This window comes from Cnephaeus nilssonii (genome assembly GCF_951640355.1).
Source record: "Cnephaeus nilssonii genome assembly, chromosome: 5".
NCBI lineage: Eukaryota > Metazoa > Chordata > Mammalia > Chiroptera > Vespertilionidae > Cnephaeus > Cnephaeus nilssonii.
The window spans coordinates 11488484-11514667 of NC_137076.1; the positions used below are offsets into that span (position 1 = coordinate 11488484).

Consider the following 26184-nt stretch of genomic DNA (forward strand, 5'->3'; position numbering starts at 1 on the left):
ATTAATATCCAGTAGTTATATAAAAATGTATTGATATACAGACTTACAAAGTAACTAATGCCCAGCCACTAAATAAAAGATCAAAGGAGATTAACAGAATGAGTTATTTTTCATATAATTTTTAAAAAAGGTTATGACAAAAGTAGAATATGTATGTTTGTAGGTATCAAGAGAATAGAATACAAGCAAGTTGACAAGACTAAGTTTATTCTAAGTATATAATTTTTATTAATAAAAAGATTAACCATGACCATGAGTGGCTGGGCTTATAGTTTGCTACACCGAAGAAATTAAAAATTGATAGTTAAGAATATTGTTACAATAATTTATAATATAGCATTCCTTTATAGAGGCATTTTAATTTTAGCAATGTTTAAATATAAAAAAACTAACCTTTAGTGTCATGAATGAGAATCATTATAGCTACTGCTAAATTTAAAAAATTCCAAGAGCTGTTTGACGTTTTATCTCAAGATCTACACCCAAACTTTAGGGAAACAATCTTCCAAAAAGATCTGGAAAATTGCGTGCTCAGAGACAGAGTAACAGTGTTTGATACTGGTGGCAGGAGAATAGCCCACTTCCAAGTGTGAAAACCCAGCAACACAAATTATGAATGCACCCAAGATCCCCAAATAAATTAGTAAAAGTGCCATTATTTTAAGAATGATCAGACATATAATCAATGTATTTAAATACAAATTCAAATTTGTTAAGTCCAAAAGATACAGTAATTTTATTACATAAAATTCCTCCTGTGTGCTAAAAATGTTAACTTACAAGACATAATATTTATATAAGTGTAGAGGGAGTTATGGTCAAATTGCTTAATCATTTTTCATTGATGAGAATAGAACAATAGGTAGTGGACATATATAGAAGCACTGAGTCCTCTAAAATTCAAGGTTATATTACTGCTCAAGCAAAGCATACTACTATTCTTTAATAATATAAATGCCTACTCAATTTATCTTTTAAAAATAAAGTCCATTTGTTCTCCATTAAAGCTTCTTCAAGATTGACAAAGGTACATTCTACCTATATAAAATAGGGGTACTCTTCATCTTTGGATAAGGTATCACCACTTAGGGAAATGTAGTCATATACAGATTACTAAACTTTTGAGGCAGCTGTTGGAGTCCATTAAGCACTTTTCGAACACTGTAACTTTAAAGTTTGTCTTTAATATTAATAGCTTTGGAAAACCAAAAATAGAGAAAAAAACATCTGTGACAAAGTACATTTCATTCAGATTTGATATCAGTAAGGTACAAAAAAAATATTTAGTGCAATGTCAATTTTATCTACTATAATCACTTCAGGATAGTTTTGTGTTATGTTTTATGATTGAATGTCAAAAAAAGGTTTTTACTTGTTAAGTCTTTTAGTATTTAGTAAGGCAAAAATGAAATTAGGTAATGTAAAAAGTCTTTTAAAATGAAGCTACAAATTTGGTTCCTATTTACAATTTCATTAACAGATAAGTGTAGATACAACAGATCCAATACCCTTAAAACCACAGTAAAAAAAAAAAATCTCTAATAGCATTTATAGGCTGTGAAATCCTTAGTAATACCAATATATATCCAAAACATGTTCATACAGAACCAATACCTCGCTGACTCCTTGTAAAAGAACACTTGTTAAAAAAATAATTAACAAAAATACCAAAACAATGAAAACTCATTTCATTTCGCCCAAAAGTTATGACACAAAATACTGGCTTAAAGAGGTAGATTAAAAAGAAAAAGAAAACCAGATTCACCATTCTTTGTCACTTTTATTCAGTAGTAGTTTTTTTTCCCTTATTTTCAGTGCCAGACACGGCAAGGAGTGATTACAGCCAACTGTTATTAAAACATTTGTTCGCAATATATACCCCCCTTTACCACTGACCCCAAACTGACTCATTTTGTGTGCTTTCGTTCTTTCTTTTTTTAATATACCACCACCAAGACTGGGTGGAGGGGCAAGGGTAAGAGACATGAAGGGAAGAGTCCAGGAGGCCAGAAGAGGAGGAATGCTACAAGCCACAGTAAGAATGAGCTGTATTTAATTTAAAAAAGGGTGGCGGGGTGTACCCCACAAATGATACAGTAATGAGGATACACAATTAAATCCCATAAGCATGACTGAGGCTTTCACTGTGTTTGACGTCATCACAATGGAAGGCATAAAAAGTGGAGTAAATCAATGTTGACACAGTCCAATCTAGTCCATTAGGCAAGATGGTGCAAGAAGTCATTTAAATTAAAAGTGCCCTATCCTTACCTAAATGGCTAGCAGACATGGAGAACACCACAGTGATGAACCCACAGAGCTTTCTCCATGTAGCTATAAAAAAGTGTTGTCGAATGGCACATTGTCAAACACTGGAAGGGGGCGCCACAATGGACCTCTCTTTTTTAGGTACAAATGCTAGATTCAACTATCTCATCTAAGCAGGAAGTGGGCTCTTCTGCTAGGAATGCCAACCCTAATTCACTTTGTCTTGAAATATATACAGATTGTTTGTAGTCGCTACAGCAATGATATTTTCCTTGGGATGCCAGGCGGTGTGAAGTATTTTCTTGTTGAAGTCTAGACTGTCAACACTTATTTCATCCTTCTTTCTCTTGCCACTTGCACAGACTTTGCGTGGCTTCAGAACCGTGCGAGGTTTATTGTTTTCTCGTGATGCTTCGAGGGTTATGTCTCGCTTTGTGTTCCTGTCAAACATTCTGAAGAAATTATTGTAAGATCCAGTCATGACAACACTGTAAAAGTAGACAGAACATTCAGTCAAATAAGTGCATAAGAGTTTGTTTTCAGGGGGGTTAATGGAGGGATGAGGACACATATGTAATACCTTAATCAATAAAGAAATTTAAAAAAAAGTTTGTTTTCAGTAAAATGATTCAGTGATGAAACCTAGCCTGGTGCTCTACCAGAAACAGTTAGCTACTTTAAGCAGATTTTAATTTTAGGGTGAAGGCCGCTGACACAAACCCAGAAACATAGTGCTAGTTAATTTTAAATTAATTACTCCTCATGAATACCAAAACTATCACTAAAGTTGAAAGCATCCTAAGTAAAGCTTCTTAATAGTATTATCTTTGTTGAGTATTTTTGCAACTATCAACTATGTGATCAACCTGACCGGCCAACTTCTAGAAATACCAACTGGGAGACTCACAGGTTCTAATCTAAAACCAAAAAGAAAAATGCATGGTATACAACTGTTCATTAGAAACCAATGCTTTCTTTATGATTTAAATTGTAAACTATTTAATTTGTTCCTAAGACATTATCTAGTTTGGATAATCACATCTTACGATGCTTATAGGAAACCTGCTTCTGAGAATATTCAGAAAGTAGCATATACAGCCAAGACCGGTTTGGCTCAGTGGATAGAGCGTCGGCCTGCGGACTCAAGGGTCCCAGGTTCGATTCCGGTCAAGGGCATGTACCTTGGTTGCGGGCACATCCCCAGTAGGAGGTGTGCAGGAGGCAGCTGGTCGATGTTTCTCTCTCATCGATGTTTCTAGCTCTCTATCCCTCTCCCTTCCTCTCTGTAAAAAATCAATAAAATATATTTAAAAAAAAAAAGAAAGTAGCATATACAGTTTTTATTAACAGAAAAAAAATTAACTTATAACACTGAATACATTTTAACCCTTTGCACTCGCTTGCTTTTTTTCTCAATTCCTTTATTCTAATGCTAACCGTGTCGAGTCACACTCGACATCCGAGTGCAAAAGGTTAAGCAAATTTTTGGACAAATATTTTAAATATCAGTTTAAAGGGTGCCAAATTCTTATCCTGCCCAAGACATGTTCTGTCAATTCTACTTGCCATCCATCACCGCTCAACATTTATCAAGTATTCCAGTAAGCAAAACTTCACGCTTGAAACCATTAATTTGCAAAGGGTCTGGTGCTATTATTATTACCACATCCTTCCCATATAGTCCTATCTAATAAAGAGGGAATATGCTAATTTAACCCTCATGCCATTGCAAAGATGGCAGCACCCACAGCCAATAAGGAGGGAATATGCTAACTGCCTGCCTCACCCTCAAAGATAGTGGCGCCTGCCCTAGCCAGTTTGGCTCAGTGGATAGAGCGTCGGCCTGTGGACTGAAGGGTCCCAGGTTCGATTCTGGCCAAGGGCACATGCCTGGGTTGCGGGCTCAATCTCCAGTGGGGGGTGTGCAGGAGGCAGCCGATCAATGAGTTTCTCTCATCATTTATGTTTCTATCTCTCTATCCCTCTCCCTTCTTCTCTGAAATGAATAAAAAAATATATATATATATAAAAACGATGGTGGCGCCCATAGCCAGTAAGGAGGGAATATGCTGACTTACTGCCCCACCCGCAAAGATGGCAGCGCCCAAAGCCAATGAGGGAATATGCTAATTGACTGCCACGCCCTCAAATATGGAGGCGCCCACAGCCACAAGATGGCGGCGCCCAGTCCCCTCAGCCTCGCCGGGGCACCTGCCTCTGTAGTCTCCCAGTCCCCTCAGCCTCCCAGCTGCCCAGGGCTGGCCCAAGGTGCAGGCAAACTTTGGATGGTGGCTGCCTAGCTGCCCATGGCAGCAGCAGAGGTGTGATGGGGCGTCGCCTCCTGCCCCTGAGGGCTTCCGGACTGTGAGAAGGGACAGGCTGGACTGAGGAACCCCACCTCCAAATATGAATTTTCACGCACCGGGCCACTAGTTTAAATTATAATTGTAAATAAGATTATAGGATACCAAGAAACTGCTTAAAGTAATGCTTGAAAACAACTCTTATTACAAATATTAGAGGCCTGGTGCACAAAAATTTGTGCACTCAGGGGGGTCCCTCAGCCCGGCCTACACCCTCTCGCAGTCCAGGACCCCTCGGGGGATGTCCACCGGCTGGCTTAGGCCCTCTCCCCTGGGGATCAGGCCTAAGCTGGCAGTCAGACATCCCTCTGGCAGCCTGGGAGCCCTCTGGGGATGTCCACCTGCTGGCTTAGGCCTGCTTCCTGGAGGATCGGGCCTAAACTGGCAGTCAGACATCTCTGGCAGCCTGGGAGCCCTTGGGGGATGTCCAACTAACGGCTTAGGCCCGCTCCCTGCCTAAGCTGTTAGTCAGACATTCTTAGCACTGCCGTGGAGGCGGGACAGGCTCCTGCCACCACTGCTGCACTGGCCAGCCATGAGCCAGCTTCTGGCTGAGTGGCAGCCCTGCTGTGGAAGCACACTGACCACCAGGGGGCAGCTCCTGCATTGAGTGTCTGCCCCCTGGTGGTCAGTGCATGTCATAGCAACCAGTCGTTCCACCGTTAGGGTCAATTTGCATATTACCCTTTTATTATACAGGATTATACACCAAACAGGTCATATTTTGAATGCAAAAGACTGCCATCTATTTAGTAAAGTCAATCCCCCCAAAGAATAAGTGATAACATTTTAATCGCACTCATGTTGGTGCATGTACCTGAAGGTAATAAAACTGTATTTCTTTCAAATGATGACTGTAATTAAACTGGCATCCCCATGTTATGTGAATCTAATCACGAGGAAACACTAGACAACACTCAAATTAAAAAGCCTAATTACTCATGGCTCTAGCTGGTTTGGCACAGTGAATAGAGCATCAGCCTGCGGACTGAAGAGTCCTGGATTTTATTCTGGTCAAGGGCACATGCTGTGGTTGCGGGGTCAATCCCCAGCAGGGGGCATGAAGGAGACAGCCAATCAATTATTTCTCTCATCATTGATGTTCCTATCTCTCTCTCCCCCTCTCCCTTCCTCTCTGAAATAAAAATTTTGTGTATGTTTGTATGTATGTATGTATGTGTGTGTGTGTGTGTATATATATAATTTTTTAAAGGAACCTTTCTGTAAAATAACTAGCTGGCCTGTGTTTTTGAAAATGCCAAAGTCATGAAAGATGAGGAAAGAATAAAGAATTATTCCAGATTAAAGGAGACTAACGAGATAGGACAACCAAATGTCACATATGCTTTGGATTTGCTACTGAACCCCCTTTTTTTTTTTTTTTGCTAGAGAGGACATGATTGAGAACTGGAGAAATTTTAATGGAATCTGTGGAGTAGATGGAAGTAGTCTATCAATGATAATTTTTCTGTTGCCCTGTCATTATGAAGGAGAGTGCCTTTTGGGAAATACTCAAAGTTAGGGGGAACGGGGCATCATGTTTGGAGTTTATGCCCAACTGGTCCACACACATGCACACACACACATACAAAGTAACAAATGTGTTTGTGTTTATGTATAAATATACATAAAGACTGACACAGCAACAACAATAGGAGGAACCTGAGTAGAGGCTAAATAAGAGTTGTGTTATTCTTGTAAATTTTCTCTAACTTTGAGATAATCTCAAAAAAATTAAAAAAAAATATTTTTATTGATTTCAGAGAGGAAGGGAGAGGGAGAGAGAGAGAGATGGAAACAACCATGATGTGAGAGAATCACTGATGGGCTGACTCCTGCATGCCCTCTACTGGGGATCGAGCCCGCAACCCTGGCATGTGATTGGAATCAAACCTGGGACCCTTCAGTCCACAGGCTGACACTCTATCCACTGAGCCAAACCAGCTAGGGCTCAAAAATTTTTTTTAAGTGTTAAGGGAAATAACTTCTGACAGTGAAACCTAACTGTTTAACAACATGTGTAAACAATGTGAGGAAGTACTAGCTGTGGCAGTGAACCAATCCTTTATAGCAATATCTTCTCTTCAAATTTGCTAATTTCTTATCTTCCTCCCTTTCCTTTTTCCAATTTGACACTTTAGGTTTAGTAGTGGCATTCCATAAAGCTTGCTTGTTCCTACTCTAGCTTTACAGTGGCCAGTCAAAATAGTGGGCCTCATGTTATAATCAGATAAAATAATTTTAAAAATCATATAAAAGATAAATGATCCCAGTTCTATTCTCTTCTGTGACACATAACACCATGAAACCTGAATCATATCAAGCTTCCGTGATAAAACTATCTATACTAATAAAAGGGTATTATGCTAATTAGACTGGGAGACCTTCCAGGAGACCTTCCGGACATTCTTCTGGACAAAGCCAGGGCGGGGCCAAGGTAGAGGTGGTTAGAGGCCAAGAGGGGAGGGCAATTGTGGGTGATCAGGCCAGTGGGGGGGCCATTGTGGGTGATCAGGCTGGTGAGGGGACCAGTTGGGGGCGAGCAGGCCATCAGTGGGGGTCAGTTGGGGGTGATCAGGACAGTGGGGAGGGAAGTTGGGGGCGAGCAGGCTAGCAGGGGTGGCAGTTGGGGGTGAGCAGGCCGGTTGGGGGAGCAGTTGGGGGCAAGCACACTGGCACGGGAGGCAGTTGGGGGTGATCAGGCTGGTGAGGAGGGCATTTGGGGGTGAGCAGGCCAGCGGTGGGGGGCAGTTGGGGGCAAGCAGGCCAGCATGCAGAGTGGTTAGGGGCAATCAGGCAGGCAGGCAGGTGAGCGATTAGGAGCCAGCAGTCCCAGATTGCGAGAGGGATGTCTGACTGCTGGTTTAGGCCCAATCCCTGTAAACCGGCAGTAGGACATCCTTCGAGGGGTCCCAGATTGGAGAGGATGCAGGCCGGGCTGAGGGACACTCCCCCCCCTGCCCCCGTGCATGAATTTCATGCACCGGGCCACTAGTTGTTCAATAAAGAACTTCAAATTACCTTGAAGGCAAATTTAAATAATTTCAAAATGATGTTTTCTTTTACTATTTTCTGTTCTATTGGAACATAATAAATGGTAAACAAATATTGACAAATAAAATGGAAAGGTTAAGACTTGTTTATCTTTGGAAATAATAGTACATTTTGACAACAGTGAAAAGAAATACTATGGCAAATTTGTAGATTATAAAAAACCTAATTACTCATGGTAATATGGTTAAAATAATATATAGCAACTAGAGGCCCAGTGCATGAAAATTCATGCACTGAATGGGGGGTCCGTCAGCCCGGCCTGCCCCCTCATAGTCCGGGGGCCCTCAGGGGCGGGAGGCGACCTGGCAATCAGGGGAAGGCGACGCCCCCATCACACCTCTGCTGCTGCCACTGCCAGCAGCACAAGCCTCGGCCGGCCCTGGTTACCTGAGCCTTGGGCAGCCCAGCAGCAGACACCTGAGGCTTGCCTGTGCCTTGGGCTGGCCCTGGGTGGCTGGGGGGCTGAGGAGACTGGGCGCCGCCATCTTGTGGCTGTGGGCACCGCCATCTTTGAGGGTGTCACAGTCAATTAGCATATTCCTTTCTTATTGGCTGTGGGTGCTGCCAGCTTCGTGAGGGTGTGATGGTCAATTAGCATATTCCCTCTTTATGAGATAGTATTATCACTTCTATGAGGTATTAATATATTATCTGGAGACACTAGTGTGTAATATTCCTCAAGAAATAACTACTATCTAAATATTTCTACTGATTTTTTTTTTTTTTTAGAGAGAGGAAGGGGGAGGACAGAGAGAGGAAGGGAAAGAGCGAGAGAAAAACATATTTGTCGTTATACTTGTTTATACATTCATTGGTTGATTCTTGTATATGCCTTGACCGGGATCAAACCTGCAAACTTGGTATACTGGGACAATGCTCTAACCAACTGAGCTACCTGGCCAAGGCCCTAAGTATTTCTAAATAGTTTAATAGAGTAACAAACCAAACTGAAATTTCAACATTTTAACTGTTGGCATGTCAAACTTATGATTGATCTGGCTCATAAAAGGGAAAAATTTTAAGATATTTAAATAATTTACAATATCTAGAATTGTGTGTACTTTTGCACTTACTAGTGATACACAATGTTTAATTTTTATCTGCCAATACTGCTATAAAATTACTAAATTTATTTCAAGAAAACTCTGGGGGAAAGGGGAAATCAAGTTAGGATTTGTAATTTATGTCAATCTAAAAAGTTTGCCATATTTTTAGTAAACATGGCAACCACACTAGGAGGAGTGATGAAATAGCAAATTTCTTTCCTCTAATATAGCAATTTTCAACCCATGTGCCACAAGAATTTTTAAAATATACAATACCTGACTAAATAGTCAGGGTCACTGACCTCTTTTTCCTTAGACTATCAAATAAAAAAATGACAGCAGCCAACACAACAACAGCCAGCTAGTGTGAATAAGTATTTTTTTTAAATCAGATTGGCAAACAATATATGTATTTTTTGGTGTGCCACAGAATTTTGGTAATTAGTTTATGTGTGCCAGGAGACGAAAAAGGCTGAAAACTGCTGCTCTTATCAAATTACATTTGGCCCAGCCGACATGGCTCAGTGGTTGAGTGCCAACCCATGAATCAGAAGGTCATGGTTCCTTCTGGTCAGGGCACATGCCAGGGTTGCTGGCTCAATCCCCAGTGGGGGGGCGTGGAGGAGGCAGCCGATTAATGATTCTCATCATTGATGTTTCTCTCTCCCCCTCTCTGAAATCAATAAAAATATATATTTAAAAAAAAGAAAAGGCATTTGGAACATTTCCCAAAGTATTAAAAAAATAAACAAAACTTTCACGCAAATAGCCAAAAGTTGAAAATGACCCAAATGTCCTTCAACTGATGAATGAATAAACAAAACTATATTCATACAGTGGATTATTTAAAAAAAATAAAATCACATTTGAATAAATTCAAATTAAAATCAATTACCTATCAGAACCATTCCAACAACATTCAAATTTGTCAAATATGCAGTCATTTTCATACAGAGAACAAAGTTTACTTCTGAGGTATTCATGCACCTGGGGAAAAACATAAATATATATATTCTTAGTTTACACCTCAAGATTTACTGATTAAATTTAGAAAACTGATTTAATAAGTCAGTATTATTTTTTTAAAAAAAAGGCATATGTAGACACATACACATACCTGTCAATCTTATTAAAATTTGATCCCCTTAGTAACAATAAAAACGTTTATTTAATCCATTTACAAACATATGAGTCCCCTTCAATGAACACACATTTTCTTTTGAACAATAGAGAAACTACCCTCTGGGCATGGCACATGCACTCTATAAGCTCAACTAAAATATTTAGACCAGAAAACATTTGAAAATGGCACAGAAAAGAGATTAAAGAATATTACAGCAATATTTGAATATGCTAACACTTGTCTTTCAGTCTATTAATTGCTGATTTAACAACACTCAATACTGTGCTTTACTTCCTTTTTAAATATAATTTTCTGAGCATAAATAACTAAAGCCTACATTATAATTAAGTGTGTATGCTATGCACAGCATGATCATCCCTCAGTTTGGTGATAAATTATATGGATATTGAACGTATGCATCATTGAAAAATTTGGTTCCACTTGACATTACTTATGTGATATCAAGAGCTAATGAAAATATACCTTCTTAAAAAATATATATAATTCTAAATAAATGGATCTAGTATTTAAAATGTATCCTGATAAATTATACATTTAATTAATATTGTTAAATTACAAAGGAAAATTTCAAATAATTCTTGGGATCAGAAGGAAAAAAAAGAACCTTAAACACTAGTGATGACAGAAAGGAGTAGGTACCTTCTAAATGTTAGAATTCTCTATTATTTATGAAATAACATAAAGTCATCTTAACTTTAAGTACAGTGAAATGATTCAGGCCACATCACTAAGTAAAATTTGTTAACCTGGAGGAACTGCAATTCATGTAGGGTCAGGATTAAAAGTGAAAAATGAACAAAATCACAATTACCCTTCAATAACACACAGCTCAGCAAGATGCCAAATTTGCCATTCACCAACAGCTCGATCTACATATGCTACGTTTGAGTATGATATGACACTATTCTCAATCACTAATCTAACTCAGCATAGGCAGGAAAACTGACATTCAGGTAAAATTAGATAAATCGTAACAATTCAGCAAAGTTTTAGAATGCACATACAGGGTTTCTCAAAAACAATGTATGAATATGAAGTTAAGGTTCAAATCAATTATTCTCAAAGGGATTGGGGTAGTAATAGTGAGGATCACTAGGAGACAAATCAGAATCTTGGCAGTTATTCAGATGTAATTTGAAACCGTGGCAATATTGTATTCCTTTGCTTTTGCTTCAAACGTAACATGTATTTGGAAATTTCAAATACCATGAAGGAGACTATTAAGTGGTTTAGGTTTGTCAAACAGGATTAAAAAGTTTGAGAAATACCATTCAATTTTACTGGTAATATACAACGTAAGGCAAATTTATCAAGTCTGCATTTCTAAAGTAGCGTTAAGTGTTTTCTACACTCTAGCGATCTAAGACCTAACATAGGCATCTGATGCCCGCCCTGTTCCCGGCTCTACACATCTTCGTTCTCTTTTTCTAGAAGAGCAGCAGGATAGGGATCAATGCTAGTGGCTGGCTGACAAGAAGTGAATCCAGAACTAACACCCCTCAAGAGACAGACAACTCCTAGAGCTGTCTGCTGGGCTTTCACGGCCGTTTCCTTTAGTCTAAAGACAACAGTTATCAGCCCAAAGGTAGAATGTCAGTCCCTTTTACCTGGCATGCCAAAGCTAAGCTCTGGTTCAGCTATTCCTGCACATACTTCAACTGGGACAACTAAGACTGACCACTCTTCCCAATCCTCCCTCCCACCCCCCAGACCTTAATAGAGTGCTCTTCCCTCCTCACTTTAAATAGAGACAAAAGCTGGGAAAACCATTATCAATATTGAACCAAACCAGTAACATAATCACACTTTAACTGCAAAACTACTATAATGCCTATAAAAGCATATATAAATTTAACATAAGGAAAAGCATAATACTTGTGGATCAAAAGCCTACTGAACAAGCACTGTGTTAGGATTAACACAAAATAAAAAATCCTTCTCTATAAAAATTTCAAAGTAAATAGGGTGTATGATCATTGAAAGAAAAAACTGCAAATACCTGATATGTTTCCACAGGCCTGTTTTCCATATTTAAGTCCCAAATTTTGACTGACAAGTAGTCTCTAGTCATCATATATCGACCACTATGGCTGAATTTTACATCAGAAATAGAGGAGATGATTTCAGAAAAGAAAGACCTATTACTGGGATCTTCAGGTTCTTCAAACACTAAAAACAAGCACACAAAAAAGGGCAATTTGTATAATCTTCTGGCTTACACAAAGCATTTGTTGAAACAATTCACAAATTTCCTAAGAGGCAGCTAAAAATGGCAGCCTAATAAACTGACAACTCTCTGGCTATAAGATAATCTCCCTGAAAGTTTCTTAGGGGATAAACACTACAACTAAAGATGTGAGAGATTTATACTTCCAGAGCCCACAGCTGATTTAGCAGAACCAGACTTCCCCAGGACTTCTGACTTCAGTGCCCCAGGTTTGTAGGCTCTGCATATACCTCACTGACTTTGCCTGTGATGTCAGCACAAAAAACACACCCTCCTCACCATTCAAATTCATACCAGCATTTTATTTTTTACTGGCCAGGTAAAATTATTGCAACCCATTATTTAAAACCCAGTGCTTTTTAAACGTTTTTTTTTTTTTTTAAAGCAAAGGAAACCTCTTCTTAGAAGAAATAGGACGCTCAAAATAGGAATAAAGGGGGGGGGGGAAAGGAATTGCTCTATCTGAATATAGGGTTGGAGAACATCACCCCAAGTTCTCAAACAGTAACAGTCCACTAAAAATATATTCACTGGGCCCTGGCTGGTTTGGCTCAGTGAACAGAGGTTCAGCCGGCGGACTGAAGGGTCCCGGGTTCGATCCCCAGTGGGGAGGGGCATGCAGGAGGCAGCTGATGAATGATTCTCTCTCACCATTGATTTTTCTCTCTCTCCCTCTCTGAAATCAACACACACACACACACACACACACACACACACACACACACACACACACACACACACTAGAGGCCCAGTGCACGAATTTGTGCACCAGTGGGGTCCCTTGGCCTGGCCTGGCCGGCCATACAGAGGAACTGCAGGAGGTTGGCTGGCTGGGGGTGGGGATGGGGGGGGGGGTGTGGAGGTATAAATGGGGGTCAGCTAGGGGGAGGGGCCACGGGAGATCGGCTGTGGGATCGCATTGACCACCAGGGGGCAGCTCCTGCATTAAGCGTCTGCCCCCGTTGATCAGTGCGCGTCCTAACAACTGGTTCACCGGTCGTTCAGTCATTTAGGTATATATCTCCACTGGAATATCAACAGACATGCCCTGATAAAGCCTTCTATGTTTTTCTAGTAGAATAACCTACGATGCCTCATGTAGAATCAGCAGTTTTCCAAAGGGTACAGGCAGCCCTGGGCATACAGGTTTAACTAAGACTTGTAAACCTATGTACATGTGATTACCATGTCTGAGGCTAAAGATTTTAGACAAACAGAAAATGTTATCATTTGTTTTAAAAAGACGCAAATAACTTACGTTTAGAATGCCTATCACAGAGGGCAGATGCCCTCATGTCACATAACCGAATAGTGCCTTTACTGCTGCTGTATACAAACGTGTTACAGCTATTTGGATGGAACTCTGCTGCTGTAATCACCTCTGTTAGCTCTTCCATGTTGGCAGGCTTGATATCCACAATATCTGGATAGCATTTTATTAAGGAATTTCCACTTAGAAAAAAGGGCAAATATAATTTTACATTTTTCAAAGCACAAATATTCTGAATTGCATTCTAGACCTTATTTGATCCCTTTAATGCCTACAAAAAAATTCTTAGAAGAAAACATGGGCAAATCTTAAATCATTTTAGAATGCAGAGGTCTGTTTTTCTGAGTGTGATACAAATCCCAGAAGCCATAAAGAATAGACTAAGTTTATCTTCCTAAATATTAAGAAATTTAGTGTACATTCCAAACACAACATAACAAAACTCTTTAAGGGGAGCAAAAAAGGGAAAACTATTTGCACCACAAAGGATGGAGCTGATTTACTTAACGTAAAAAAGTGCTTTAAAAACAGCCCGAAGATGGTTCAGTGACCTATGAACCAGGAGGTCAAGGTTCAATTCCTGGTCAGGGTACATGCCTGGGTTTTGGGCTCGATCCCAGTGTGGGGTGTGCAGGAGGCAGCTGATCAATGATTCTCTCTCATCATTGATGTTTCTATCTCTCTCTCCCTCTCCCTTCCTCTCTGAAATAAATAAAAATATATTAACAACAAAACAAAGAAAAACAACAAAACATGCAAATCTAATGAAAAAAATTAGAAAAGAAAAAATATACAAATATGAAAAATGTTCATTTACTCATGATGAAAGAAATGCTAATCAAAACAACAAAAGAGACTTTTAGTAGCTAGACTGGGACAGGTATAGGAACACTGGCTCTTTTATACACTATTAACAGGTTATGAATTCTAATTAAAGTATTAATTTTTTCAAATGATATGTACTTGGAAATATGTAAGTAGTAGTAAAAGCTGCTAACATTTTACCTTAAAAAACAAACAAACAAAAAAAACAGCTTTATGGAAATCTAATTCACATACATACAATTCACCCATTTCAAATGTGTAATTCCGTACAGCTAACATTTTATTTTTAAAACATACTTAAAAATGAGTATATTTTTATACATCTCTTTCTCTCTCTCACTCTCTCTCTATATACCTACAGTATATGTGTTTGCCAGGTATATATGTTTATATATCACATACTTGTATGTGCACAGAAAAATTTCAGGATAATATAAACAATGAAAGTAGGATTTGGAGAAACATTTATATTGATTTTATCCCCCCCCCCCCAAAAAAAAACAAGAGAGAGAAACCAAACGGATACTAAAACTCCTATCTGTAATTTCCAGATGCCAAAGATTAATCCTCAAATCATCTGCAGATAAATAGGTTTCATAATCACTATTAATGGAAATTGAGTTGATGTGATATGTATGAGCATTGGCAAATATTCTTCGTGGACTGGCCTCAACCATTAGATCCATGGGCCTAAAGACTGGCACCTGTCAATAAGACACATGAAAAAGTCATTACAAATGTTCATTGTTTACAATAGCACCTAAGATTCAGAGCACTTCATTTCTAGTTTTTGAGGAACTATAAAACAGTACAACATTACACAAATTTAGTTTTAAAAAGTAACTGATATTGATCTTCTAAAGTATTGAAATGGGAAGAAAAATGAACAATCTGAATAATTTATCTTCTTTTACAGGTAGCAATACTACTAGGATTTGCCATTCTTCCTAGTTCCAATCCTTGCTTAAAAGACTTGCAGCCCAGCTGCTTTGGCTCAGTGGATAGAGCGTCAGCCTGCAGACCAAAGGGTCCCCGGTTTGATTCCAGTCAAGGGCACATACCTTGGTTGCAGGCTACCCCAGCCCAGGGGCTCATGCAGGAGGCAACCAATTGATGTGTGTTTCTCTCACATCGATGTTTCTCTCTGTCTTTCCCTCTCTCTTCTATTCTCCCTAAAAAAATCAATGGAAAAATATCCTCGGGTGAAGATTTACAAAAAAGACTTGCAAAGCTAATAAAATGTTTATGGTTTAAATTAAAGTGGTTAAAAAAGAAATTAGCCCAGTGTGTCTAATTCTTGTTTTTTGTTTGTTTGTTTTTTAGCTGCAACAAGATTTGGTCCATTTCTACTTTTTTCATCTCCAAAGAAAAGTAATCTTGATATTCAAACCACAAGAGCGATGGAGAACGTGGCACAGAACATAACAGTCTTGTGTAGAATCCTGGTTCTGCCCTTGGCCACAGTGCAACCTCTATGTTTGAAATGAGAGTTTTTAGTGTCTTATCTAGTTACAGAATTGTTGGGACGGGGCAAATTGTAATTATTCCTATTTAAGTTCTGCTCAGGATCTAGAATATGTAATACTAGTAGCCCATTTGCAGGAAAATCCTGCAAGCGGCTGTTGCGGCCGCGTGCGCTGCCGCTGCTGCCGCCTTTGCGGCCACCGCGCCTGCACCCGCTCGCCACTGTCGCCCGCCCCGCTCCGCCCGGGCTTTCCCTCTGGCAGCCACCTTGCTTTCCGCTTTTCCTCCCTCTTCCTTCTAAGTTGTCTTCAGTCTTCACTCCTCCCTCTCTCAGCATATGCAAATTAACCGACATCTTTGTTGGGTAATTTGCATGATCACCCTGATTGGCTGGTGGGCGTGGCGAAGGTGCGGTCAATTTGCATATTACTATTTTATTAGGTAGGGTGAATACAAAACGCCGGTTTGGCTCAGTTGGTTGGGTGTTGTCCTGTGCACCAGAAGGGCACATGCCCGGGTTGCAGGCTCAATCCCCCAGATCAATGGTCCCCTCTCACTTTGATGTTTCTCTTTCTCTATACCCCTCTCTTTAAAAATCAATAAAAATATGTAAAACCCACCCACATACATACAAAAGCACTATTTGTCAGAATTAGAATAATTTTTTCTTATGTACTTACTCGTAGTGTAGTGACTGTAGTAGGATCTCTATACCTTCCATCTTCCTCTTTCAAGTTATACCCTTCTGGTCTTTTGTCCCTTTCACTGATTTTCCATAGTTTTATAGTTTTATCTGGGGAGACAATGAATAAAGTCCTCAAAAAAGGAGTAATACTTATAGGAGAAAAACACTTTTAAGGTATATTTAAACATGCCATTTAATATTTCATCTAAAAGATCCCAAGAATTCCCTGGCCAGGTGGCTCAGTTGGTTGGAGCGTCACCCTGTACACCAAAAGGCTGTGGATTCAATCCCAAGTTGGCATATACAGGAGGCAACCAATCGAGATCTCTGTCTGTCTCTCTCTCCCTTCCTTTCTCTCTAAAATCAATAAAAGCATAACCTCAGGTAAGGATTAAAAAAAAGGAAAGACAATATCCCAAGAATAAAATCCCTTATCTGACACAACAAAAAAACAAATTTCTTATTACCTGGGAAAAACAGTATAGATATTGCACTTTTATGTTAATCAAATTCATAAAATTCCATTTGCTTTTAGAATCAAGTCATAGCCAGGTCCCTACTGTTTAAAACTAAATAAAGCCAGAGGGGAAAAAGTTATATGGGTATATAAATACATATATGTCTATACATACATAAAAACATATATCTTTATATGCTCAATACTTAATTTTCAACAGAGAACAAACAACAAAAATGGATAAGATAGCCTAACTATTTGCTATCTATCAACAAGTGAATCTAAAAGTCAAGTGAATTAAAAATCTGAGGAACAGAATAAACTGGTGAATATAATAGAATCAGGGGCATAGAATGGGAGTGGATTGATAATTCTCAGGGGGAAAGGGGTGTCTGTGTGGGGGGTACGGGAAGAGACTGGACAAAAATCGTACACCTATGGATGAGGACAGCGGGGGGGAGGTAAGGCCAGAGGTGGGGGGTGGGAACCGGGTGGAGGGGAGCTATGGGGGGGAAAAAGGAGAAACAACTGTAATAATCTGAACAATAAAGATTTATTAAATTAAAAAAAAAAAACACAATAAAAAAAGAAAAGAAAAAAAAAGATAGCCTAACTACTACCAGCAGATCCCACAAATTCCTTTACAGGCCTGGCCGCTTGTTTAAATCTATATTTCCCCATTGTATTAGCAACTCATAAGTAGGCAAATTTGACTGATTCAAGTCCTTCAAGACAAAATTCTTATGTATCAAGAATATATAAAATAATTTTTTATTTTGGAATTAAGTTGATTTCCAGAGAAGTTACAAAGACAGCACATGTTTCCATACACTATGTACCCTGTTTCTTCTGTTAACATCTTAAGCAACCTGGTACATTCGTTAAAACTAAGAAATTAACGTTGTCCTGGTACATTCCTACTAACCAAACTCCAGACTTCACTCAGATTCCACCAGGTTTTCTACTAACGTCCCTTTTCTGTTTCAGGACCCCACCCAGGATCCAAATAACACTTTAGTTATCAAGTCTCAGTCTCTCTAACTTTAAAAATTCCTCAGACTTTATTTTTCATACAGTTCTGAGCAGTGGTGAGATATTTTGTAGGATGTCCCTCAAAAGGGTAGGTTAGCTGTTTTCTTATGATCAGAATGGAATCATGGGTTTTTAGGAAGAGCACCAGAGTAAAGTGAAGGCATACATAGTGTCAACAGGACTTGATCACCAGGCTGCATCCCCGCCCTCTGCTCAGGCAGCTGCAAGGCCCGGGGTAGGATAGGATACAATAGGAGGGGAAGAAAACTGCATGCAGAAGGGGGTGGCGACTGCGGGGGGCAAGCAGGTGCGTCCGGCGAGGGGCGGGGTGCAGACGTGGGAGGAGGGCAGTGGTGGCCATTGGCTGGGAGGTGCCCACGGTCCGGGACAGAGTGAATGATCCGAGGCCTTCTGGGTGGAGGCGCCCCTGTTTCACAGCAGCAGCTCCCGGGCCGTGCGGGCCTCGGCCATCCTTGCTGGGCCAGGCACCCTGGGCAGGGAATGGGAGCAGGATAGTGGCGGGGACACTGGGGAAGGGGGGGGGGGCAGCAAACACCTGGCCGGGGCTGAGCCCTGGGCTGGGGGTTAACGCCCCCCTCCCCCAATGGAAGCTTTAAGAAGGAAAGGAGGGAAGAACTTTATAAAGGAGTCAGTGGAGAGCAGAGTTAAAGGAAAGAGGATGTGTGAGTGAACTGTAGGAGCTATAATGAAAATCAAGTATAGTTGTGTACTGGGGACAGATTTTAAAAGTAGGAGTCAGAAAAGAAAAATGATAGTGAATAATTAGGCAAGTAGATAGATATTAAAACAGTGGAAGTAGATCAACCAAAGGACTTGTGTGCAGGCATATGAGCCTAACCAGCGGTTAAGGACAACAGGGGGGTGGGGGCATGTGTGGGGAGGGGTATGGGATGGGAATGGGGGGACGAGGACAAATATGTGATACCTTAATCAATAAAGAAATTTAAAAAAATAAAAAATAAAACAGTGGAAGTAAGTAGAGAAGAATATATGGGAAAGGTAGGATGAGAGAGAAAGAGGGAGGGAAGAAAAGTTTTAAAGGGGAGTCGGTAGAGCTTAAAAGGAGAATGTGAAGAAGGGAGAAATGGGGGAGGGAGTAAAGCAGGTCCGAGGGCGGAAGTGAAGAAAAAATTAAGGTGGGAAGGAAGGAAAAGGGGGGGAAGGGAGGGAGGAGTAAAGATAGAAGAAAGAAGGAATGTGGGGAGGGAGGGAGGGAGGGTAGAAGAAAGATGGGAAGAAGGATAATGGAACAGAAGTAGGAAATAAGGAGGAAAGAAAAGTTTATAAATGTAGGAAAAAGTGTTACATAAAGGAGAGAGAAAAATTGTGTGACAGGAAGAAGCCAATAAGGAAGTCAAATACAATTGTGTGTGAAGGGGATAAGATTAAAAAAAAAAAAGTTAATAGGGGTGACAAGGCCAGCAGGGGAGGGCAGTTAGGGGTGACCAGGTCGGCAGGGGAGGGCATTTAGGGGGATCAGGCCAGCAGGGGAGGGCAATTAGGGGGATCAGGCAGGCAGGGCAGTTAGGGGGATCAGACCAACAGGCAGAGTGGTTAGGGCAGGCAGGCAGGTGAGCGGTTAGAAGCCAGATGTCCCGGATTGCGAGAGGAATGGCCAACTGCCAGTTTAGGCCCGATCCTGCTTGGACATCCCCCAAGGGCTCCCAGATTGGAGAGGGTGCAGGTCGGGCTGAGGGACCACCCCCCCCCCCCCCCGGTGACAAATTTCGTGCACCAGGCCTCTAGTCCTATATAATAAAAGGGTAACATGCAAACTGACCCTAATGGCGGAATGACCAGAACCCGGAACGACCGCTCAACCAGTCACTATGAGGCACACTGACCACCTCTTGGTTTCTTTCCCCAGCCGGCAGGCTCCGATAGCCCGATGGCGAACGGAGAACTGGGGAAGGGTGGTGGGGGATGCGGGTGGCGCCAGGCCAAGGCTCCCGCCCCACCAGCTGCCCCACACACAGAGGGCAACACGTGGCAGGGGTGGGAACGGCCAACCTCTCAGTTCCTCCCCCTGGCCGGCAGGCTCCGATCATCCGATGGCGAATGGGGAACCGGGGGTGGGTGGCAGTGGGAGGTGGGGCTGGCTGCGGGTAGCCAGGGAAGATGGCCCTGAACCCAGGCCAGGCCTAGGGACCGTAACCATGCACGAATTTCATGTGCCGGGCCTCTAGTTCTCCTATAAGAAGCGTCCCTTCTCTCCCACTTACTTGTTCAAACAATCATTTCTTTATATCACTATGGATGCATGCATATTTGTTTAATACTTTGTTATTCTAAAATTGCATTCATGTAAGACTATCACATTCTTAATGGTCTTTCATAAGCAAATGAGCATAATATAATTTTAAAAAATAGTGTATAAAGACACTTTATAAAACTCTGTCATACAGAGAGGTAGCAGGGACTCCTCTAGTCTGGCCACCTTTCTCTGCCTGGTGGAGAAAAGCATGCCAGCTGCTCCTGTGGATGCCCTCTGCAAAGATGAAGTCTAAACAGGAAAAAAACAACACAAAAAAAACAAAAAAACCCACCCAGCTAACTCTACTAATTTGTAATCTAAAGTTTCATCTAAACCCTATGTAATCATGTTTCTAGTTATTTGCAATTCAGTTATGTGTGTTTTCTATGTGCTATTTAATTTATATAATTTAGATACATCATTATATACTTCAGAATACTTCATTTCCAAATATGTAATATAAATGAGTCAAGCCTAAATTCTATATTTTGGGAGAAATTATCATCTAAAGATGATGAGGATGGCCCAACTGGCGTGGCTCAGTGGCTGAGCATCAACCTCTGAACCAGAAGGTCATGGTTCAATTCCTGGTCAAGACACATGCCTGGGTTGTGGGCTCAATCCCCAGTGTGAGGCATGCAGGGGGCAGCCGATCAATGATTCTCTCTCATCATTAATGTGTCTATCTCTACCCCTCTTCTTCATCTCTGAAATCAATAAAAATATATTTTAAAAAAATGATGAGGATGCCTGCCATGACTGTCTTATGGCCTGTTCAAATTCATCTATCTTAGAGATCCAGATAAAGAAATTACAATATACTTATCAAACTTTCAAATGAGATGAAATTCGTTTGTGGTTCCCAATATGCTATCAGAAGAAAATACTAAAAATTATGAAAAATCAGGTAAGTATCTTTTGAAAAACAAATTAAACTTCAAAAATTTTAAAGTGATAAAATTTGTGACATTAAGAGGGTAAAACATTTTTTTAAACAGCATAAACACAGGACAGGATACAGAAGAACTACACAATTTCAGTGCAGTGCTTGGGGATAAGGCAGGCTAGATATAAAATAATGTTTTAACAAGTATGATTTAAAATTAAAAATATTTTTTCATTTATATGTTCTTTGGAAGTGACTTAATCTGGAGTCCTTGGCCTATAGATGAAGATACTGATCAACTCCATAAAAGTGCATGAAAAATTATGTGCTTTTTTTACACAACTTTTCTGTGAAGGGATTGTAAGATTCTCAAAGATATCTGTTACTTCCAAAAATTTAAGAGCTACTTACTGCTCTATGGTGATTCCCTAAATTGTCAACCCTAAGAACTAAAGAAGTATTCAAGAAGTCCAAAGGTCCATGTGTATCTCTGGCCATAAACAGAGGGTTGGGACAGGTAAAACCAGGCTACTAAGCTTCCTCTTGTGGGAATGCAGCTTTAAACAAGATAAAAAAATCTTATTAACAAGCTGTTAGAAGGCAACTTATTTATGAGTGAACTATCACTCTTATATTCAAGACCCATCCATCCATGGTCAACAGATTACAACTGGACCTTTTTGTAACGTGGAGGAATCGAGAATTCCAAGAAAGAGGAAAGAAGGTAAAAGAAAGAGAATAAAATAACTTGAGGAAACATCAAGTGAATTAAAGTTATAACAGATGACTATAAAGTTAAGTAAAAATGACCTGGGAAAAACCAGTTTATGATGATCATGGAAAGTCAATGCAAGAATGAAAGATTAATTGTGGTGAATCAAAGCGGAAATGTTGGGTCATATTTTCTATCATTCTCCCACAGGACTTCCTAATCTATAATAATAAAGCATAATATGCTAATTAGACCAGATATCCTTCCAGACGAAGCTGGGGCTGCTAGGGAAGCCCAGGTCCCGGGTGCCAGATGGGAAGCTGGTGCTGGCAGAAGGAAGGCCTACTCTTGTACGAATTTCGTGCACTGGGCCTCTAAGTTTTTATGAGTATCAAGACCCTTTTATTGCACATTTGGTGGAAGGAGGTATTATTATTCTACTAGTGGCCCGGTGCATGAAATTCATGCACGGGGGGAGAGGGTGTTCCTCAGCCTGGCCTGCACCCTCTCTAATCTGGGACCCCTCGAAGGATGTCCTACTGCCAATTTACAGGGATCGGGCCTAAACCAGCAGTTGGACATCCCTCTCGAAATCCGGGACTGCTGGCTCCTAACCGCTCACCTGCCTGCCTGCCTGCCTGATTGCCCCTAACCACTCTGCCTGCTGGCCTGCTCGCCCCCAACTCCCCCCCCACCGCCAGCCTGCTCGCCCCCACTTCCCCTCCCCATTGGCCTGCTTACCCCCAACTGCCCCCTGCTGGCCTGCTCACTGCAAACTCTTCCCCCCTCTACTGTCCTGATCACCTCCAACTGACCCCCAATGATGGCCTGCTCGCCCCCACTGGCCCTCCTGCTGGTCTGCTTACCCCCAACTGCCCTGCCCCCCACCAGCCTGATCACCCACAACTGCTGTCCCATCCTGGCCTGATCACCCACAACTGCCCTCCCCTCTTGGCCTCTAACCACCTCTACCTCGGCCCCGCCACCATGGCTTTGTCCAGAAGAACGTCTGGAAGGTCTCCTGGAAGGTTTCCCAGTCTAATTAGCATATTACCCTTTTATTAGTATAGATATTTCACAGAGAAAACTAAACAAAATATTGTGAAGATATTACTCAGATTTAATAGATATTGACATTTACCCTTAATTGCTTTCTTTCTTTTAAAAGAATAACACTTTTCAGATATAGCTCAAGTCCTACTCCTTCCATCCTTCTTTTAATCCCACCATTCTCAGACACAGTAATTTGTAAAATTCCCATTCCTGTTCTATCCTTCCACATGGGACTCTACTTTTATAGCATACAAAAATAAAAAATAAAGGAAGCCCTAAAATACCTGTATTTTATTTAGTATTCATTACCACCACCACTTACAACAAATAGATAAAAAACCTATGATTCATTGTGTAGTGCCCTTTAAAATAACTTCACTAGGTGTACCGGTTAATAATAGTGGATTTTGTAATCAAAGAAAACACGGTAATTTCAAGAGAAACATCAAAAGTGCTTTAGTCAAAGTAATGTCCATCGCTAGCTACACATTTCCCCATCTTTCAGGTAATTTGTGGATACCATCCCAATAGAACTTTTCTTGTTTTGAGGCAAACCATTCAGAGACCCAATTTTCCACTTCTTTGTATGTTTTGAAGTGCTGCTCAGAAAGTGCATGTGCCATCAATCAGAATAAGTGGTAATCTGAAGGAGCAAGGTCTAGTGAATACAGCGGGTGGGTTAATACTTCCCAGGCAACATCTTTTAATGTGTCTAACTGGTTTTGAAGTGTGTGATGGTGCGTCATCATGAAGCAAAATTACTTTGCCGTGTCTTCTGGAACATTCTGGTCATTTCACGATCAAAGCATGGTTCAAATTGATTATTTGTTCTCGATAACGATCAGTATTAATGGTTTCACCTGGTTTTAGAAGCTCATAATACACCACACCTTCCTGATCCCACCAAACGCAGAGCATTGTCTTCTTCCTGTAGCGATTTGGCCTTGCAGTCGATATTGATGGTTGACCTGGATCAACCCATGATTTTGTGCATCTGGGATTCTCAAAATAAATCTACTTTTCATCACCAGTCACAATTCGATGTAAAAAAGACTTTCTTTTGTGCCGTTGAAGCAACATTTTACTGATGACTTTTCGGTTTTGCATTTGCTTTCGTTCAGTTGATGTGGCACCCGTTTTCCTTCCTTTAAAATCTTTCCCATTGCTTGTAAACAATCGGAAATTGTTTGCTTAGCAATGTTTAATCTTTCTGCAAGTTGTTTTTGAGTTTGACACACATCTTCTTTAAACTTTTTCGGTTGACCTGGATGTTGTCTTTCACATTAAAATCACCACTTTTAAAGCGTTTAAATCAGTGTTCACAAGTATCTTGAGATGGAGCATGTTCACCATAAGCTTCCCGAAGTATTCACAGCAGCACTTTTCTTCAAAATAATGAATTATAACTTCCCGCAAATGCTTTTTTTGGCACGAAATTCAACATTTTTAAGTGTAAAAATACCTATGATGTTAACACCTTCAGCAAATTTGACATATGAAGTTTTGAAGCTTGTTGTCAATACAACAAAAGAGCATACATATCAAATCGCATATATATCAACATATGTGTAACTCCATCTACTGAAAAAAAATCCACATTATTAACCGGTACACCTAGTATTAATCAATGATTTTTCAAATTTACATAGTAAACCTATTTGGGAGACACTTTGATTTGTCTACAGAAAAGTACTACATAGATTCACATACCCCGACCTAACCACTGGAATTCCCAGTGTCTCTCCTTGTATTGAGCCTTTGTAGAGTTTAGTATCTAGAAAGGCTCATCTGGTTATACACTGCCTTGTTATTTCAAGCCACAGGAGTACAAGAAAGCCTGCAAGGAAGACACATGAACATAAGCTGGGAATTGAAAGCTATTTAAGATTTAATCCATAAATAAATCAAAATGGAATCTGCTTTCAAATAATACTGAAAGGGGAAGAAAGATCTGAAAAACAGAATTAGCTATGAACTAAGAATTATTGAAGCTGGGTGGGAGGTATGTAGGTCTTCATTACACTATTCTATCTCAGCCTATATGTTAAAAATTCCCCTTTAAAAATAAAAACAAACTATATAGCCGCTAAGAAGTGAACTGGCAAATTATTAAGAATAAATATTCTAGCCCGGTCAGTGTTGCTCAGTGGCTGACCATCGACCTATGTGAACCAGGAGGTTCTCTCTCTCTCCTTCTCTGAAATCAATAAAAATATATTTAAAAACAAAACCACACACATACACACGAAATGTATAACAATACACTTCCCTGGAACATTTACGTCCAAAAGTAGAAACTATATAATGGTAAAATTATGCATTATTTGATGTCAAAGAAAAAAGCAGTATCTGAAATGCTATTTGAAATAACTTAGTTTACCACATAAATTAAAACTGAACCAAATTAGAAACCAATATATGACACGAGTATACACAGTACCTCAATCTATGATGCTATAAGTTATAAGCTTTAAATCATTATTTCTATTTATTTTTCTTTTAATAATCAGAGAGAGGAATGCAGTTTATGTAAAAAGAGAGGGGTAGAGGGTACAAATGTTAAGGGCTGCTTAGGGAACACCTTGATGATTTTAAAAAAATTGGGATACAGGAAGCACACATCTATAGTGTCAGAGAGTGGCAAATGCATTTCAAAGAACTAGATACAGAGGGTGATGAGACCTAAACTGGATGAAGGGGGAACTCAGTATTTTCCACTGTGTCACCCCAGAAATCACCTGAGTATACATTCTGTGAATGGCAAAGAATGATAAGGTCTAGGTGCTAAAAATCTGCTTTTATTCAATAGTGAAGATATGAGAAAATATGAGGTTTTCCCCAACCCTTGTGTCAGCCTCAAATAAGTTGTAATCTAAATTTTTACAGACTATGGCTACCCAGAATCTGGAAGTATCACTCAGTCACTTTAATGTCTCTTCAGACCCCTGATCCCAAAAGCTAAACCAAGTCACAACAACGTATATGAAAAAAAAAAAAAAATTAGAACAACAACAACAAAAAGACCCAATTCTTAACTTGTCATAAAGGAGTTTCAATTCTGGTAGAGTCACCACACAATTCTAACCCTGACTTAAAAACTTTTCCTGAGAGTAAGAAAACAACTTCTTCTAGCCATGAGGATTGTGGGGAAGAAGGCAGTGTGTCAATTCCAGTTTGTGTCCTTCCTGGACTAGATCGAGTATGAAGAATGCCCTCCTAGAGAGTATTCCTTGAATGGAGACCATCCTTTGACAGAGCATTTTGAATTTACAGTTTGAAACACTCTTTGGAGAGTTTGAGCACACTTAAAAAGGAGGAAGGGAAGAAAGAAAATTAACATTTACTGAGCATGTATTATGTACATTAGGAGTTATCACATTTACTATTCATAACAATACGATAATATAGGTATTACTATCTCCA

General features: G+C 40.1%; 1 protein-coding gene across 2 annotated transcripts in view; it reads right to left on the bottom strand.

The window, feature by feature from the left end:
- The window catches only part of PPP2R2A (protein phosphatase 2 regulatory subunit Balpha), a 105742-nt gene continuing 79558 nt past the window's right edge, over window positions 1–26184 (bottom strand). The window contains exons 5-10 of one of the 2 annotated variants that reach the window (XM_079770421.1): window positions 16342–16454; window positions 14724–14901; window positions 13361–13525; window positions 11875–12044; window positions 9627–9718; window positions 1–2756 (exon numbers count right to left, since the gene is read on the bottom strand). In XM_079770421.1, the coding sequence (XP_079626547.1) occupies window positions 2477–2756; window positions 9627–9718; window positions 11875–12044; window positions 13361–13525; window positions 14724–14901; window positions 16342–16454 (998 nt within the window). In that variant the 3' untranslated portion in view covers window positions 1–2476. The remainder of the gene's footprint in view (window positions 2757–9626; window positions 9719–11874; window positions 12045–13360; window positions 13526–14723; window positions 14902–16341; window positions 16455–26184) is intronic. The other variant, XM_079770422.1, reaches the window with a different exon arrangement.